This window comes from Temnothorax curvispinosus, unplaced genomic scaffold (genome assembly GCF_003070985.1).
Source record: "Temnothorax curvispinosus isolate PA1 unplaced genomic scaffold, ASM307098v1 QBEX01006738.1, whole genome shotgun sequence".
Taxonomy (NCBI): domain Eukaryota; kingdom Metazoa; phylum Arthropoda; class Insecta; order Hymenoptera; family Formicidae; genus Temnothorax; species Temnothorax curvispinosus.
In genome coordinates, this window is record NW_020216518.1 from 386,850 (window position 1) to 389,663 (window position 2,814).

Consider the following 2,814-nt stretch of genomic DNA (forward strand, 5'->3'; position numbering starts at 1 on the left):
ATTGATGTTTACTGTCGAAGATACATTGAACCTCGAATGCATATATCCGTACAATGTTTACATAGTTTACAGTTAGATCATTAGAATATACAATTGCTCTTCATTATAGTTTCTCTTATTCCTATTATGAAATCAGTATCAAGTATCTTATATGAAGATTTATTATTAATAACAATTAGAAAGATATCGATCTTATTAAGAAATCTTTGTTCTGTGAATTATATCAACTCCAAAGATAGTTTGAAACAATTGAGATATGACTCTCTTAGAGGTTTTATTAATAATAATACTATCATTAATAATAATAACGTTTTAGAATTTGACTGGTTTCACAAACCTACTTTCTCAGGCCGGTATCTTAATTTTATGTCGCAGCACCCTGTTTCCCAAAAAAGAGGCACAATAATGAGCATGGTAGATAGAGCGTTTCTCTAATCACATCCAAAATTTCATTTTAAAAATATGAAATTTATTATTGACACACTTTTAGAGAATGACTATCCGTTGTCTTTTATTTTCAATACAATTAATATTAGAATTAAGTCTCTCCTTAATAGAAGCACACGCAGGCAAAATGAATCTTCACCGATTGATAGTGAAGAACAACGCATTTGGTTTACCATTTCTTACGTCTCATCGCGGGTAAATTTAAAAACGTCACTAAAGACTTGAATGTCAATCTTTCGTTTTTCAGCTTAAATAAAATGCGTAAATTTATTCGAGTACAGAAGGACACTCTCCCAATCCAATCCAATAAAACTTTAGTATATAAGATCTTATGTAAGAATTGCGATGCCTCATACGTGGGTCAAACAATGAGACAATTAAAAACCAGGATCTCTGAACATAGAAACCACATTCAAAGAAATACTACAACTCAATCCGTTATTACGGAACAGAGGATTAATTTTGACCATGATTTCGATTGGGAGAACATTGAGATACTAGACAAAGAGAGATTTCTATCTAAAAGACGAGTTTCGGAAATGGCGCATATTAAGTTACAGAAGAACAGTCTGAATTTACAAACTGATACAGAATTTCTTCACCACGCTTATGTATCTATACTAAACAAATTGTAAACCATGCTTATTGTTGTTGTATGTAATTATTAACTTTTTTATATATTTTACTGAAGATGGCTCAATGCGAGCAGAAACGTTTGAATATATATTCAATTGATGAAATCGCTTAGTTTTTTTACGCACTGACAACTGCGTCTGACTCCCATAGCTATTCCTAATTTTTAATTAAGAAAAAAATATGAGCAATAAATTCATTAGTGCGCTTTGTATGAATTTCATCAGAAATTGTGTTGCTCGTTTTTTATTCTAATAATTAGAGATAATAAGAAAGGCTGATATGAAAATGTTGTGACGAAGTCGTATTGATCGGAATGACTCTTAGCGAAACTTTCCAAAACAAGGTGACACAGTGATAAGCCGAGCGATAAGCGACTATTGCGTGTTAAATATAGTGTATTTAAGTGCCGATCACTCGTTATACCGGCACATCTCGAGTTACCTTTTTACTAGCAACACAGCGTGGTTTTCGAGTGCAAAATAAGCCAAAATGTCAGCGTACAAGTACATAGCCGGTTCGGCTTTTCTGGTCACCGTTCTGTTGACCGTCAACACCGTACTCGCTAATGGATCTAACAATTCCTATGCTCCCGCCAACGAGTTATACAGATCAAGTCTGATTGTCGGTTCCAGAGTGCCCGGCGACAGACTCGCTGTTCTGCAGAGAATCGAAAGATATCCTAGCTCGGGAAGGGTCCAGGTTATTGAGAAGACCTTTGATGTCTCAAGGTGGGGACGTATCACTCTGCTTGAAGCATTGGACCAGACGCCGTATGGCGCGTACGTTAGTATTCTGAGAGGTGGACTTGGACAGAACTACGTCACCCTGAAGTTCCAGAGTCAGAGGGGTCAAAGCATTAAGTACCTTCTTCAGATTTTTGCACGGTCTTATTAACCACAGTGGGAGCAGTTCTTATGACTGATGGTATGATGATTCTTGGATGCAATTAGGATGAAGAAGTAAAATAATCTTAAAAGCTACATCAACTTATAGTATGTTCTGACCTATTTATTTTTTTATTGCCACAGAAATATTATTGCAACAACTGTCATCATTGCTGCTAAAAGAAGACACGTCACTAAATATTCCTTTTATTCACTTTAATTGTTTGATATCTTGTATATATCACTAATAAATCAACGTAATTGATGTAATTGTGTGTTTTCCTTACAAATTCTCAAGTACATATACTTATAAATTCGCAATATAAAACGTAAACTATTTATAATAAATTTTAATAACGCATGCAGTATATATCAAACTATATAATAACATTCTATAAAATGTACCACTTATCGTTCATGTTCCTCTATTTATGAGTCAAATAAATACGCCCCTTTCACGCACTTAATTATATCTTCTAATTGTATTCTCTAATTTCTAACTATTATTGTAACAACTAATTAATAATTAAATAATTAATTGCTAATTATTTCGCTAATTATAAGAAATTTGTGTACACGTCTCAAAGAACACCAGAGCGATATCAAAAAACAGACGAATAACCATTCTGTAGTGAGTAAGCATGGAACATTCTTTGGGGATGATTTTGATTGAGAAAAGCCAAAAATAATACATAAAGAAAGACAAATTAGAAAGAGGGTATTAGCGGAGACGTTTTTTATTAAGAAATTTAATGAGAGACACCATTAACTTACAAAAAGACACAGAGAATCTTAACGCTCTCCATGAACATATTAAAAAAAAAAAAACATAATTTCCTTTCCTTCT

At 33.3% G+C, this 2,814-nt stretch overlaps 1 protein-coding gene across 1 annotated transcript; it reads left to right on the plus strand.

Moving 5' to 3' along the window:
• The first annotated feature begins 1,492 nt into the window (after positions 1–1,492).
• LOC112456305 (probable salivary secreted peptide) lies at positions 1,493–2,237 on the plus strand. Its single transcript, XM_025018760.1, has 2 exons — positions 1,493–2,007; positions 2,112–2,237. The coding sequence occupies exon 1, from the start codon at positions 1,573–1,575 to the stop codon at positions 1,975–1,977; it is 405 nt and encodes a 134-aa protein (XP_024874528.1). The 5' UTR covers positions 1,493–1,572; the 3' UTR covers positions 1,978–2,007; positions 2,112–2,237.
• Positions 2,238–2,814: the final 577 nt, after the last annotated feature.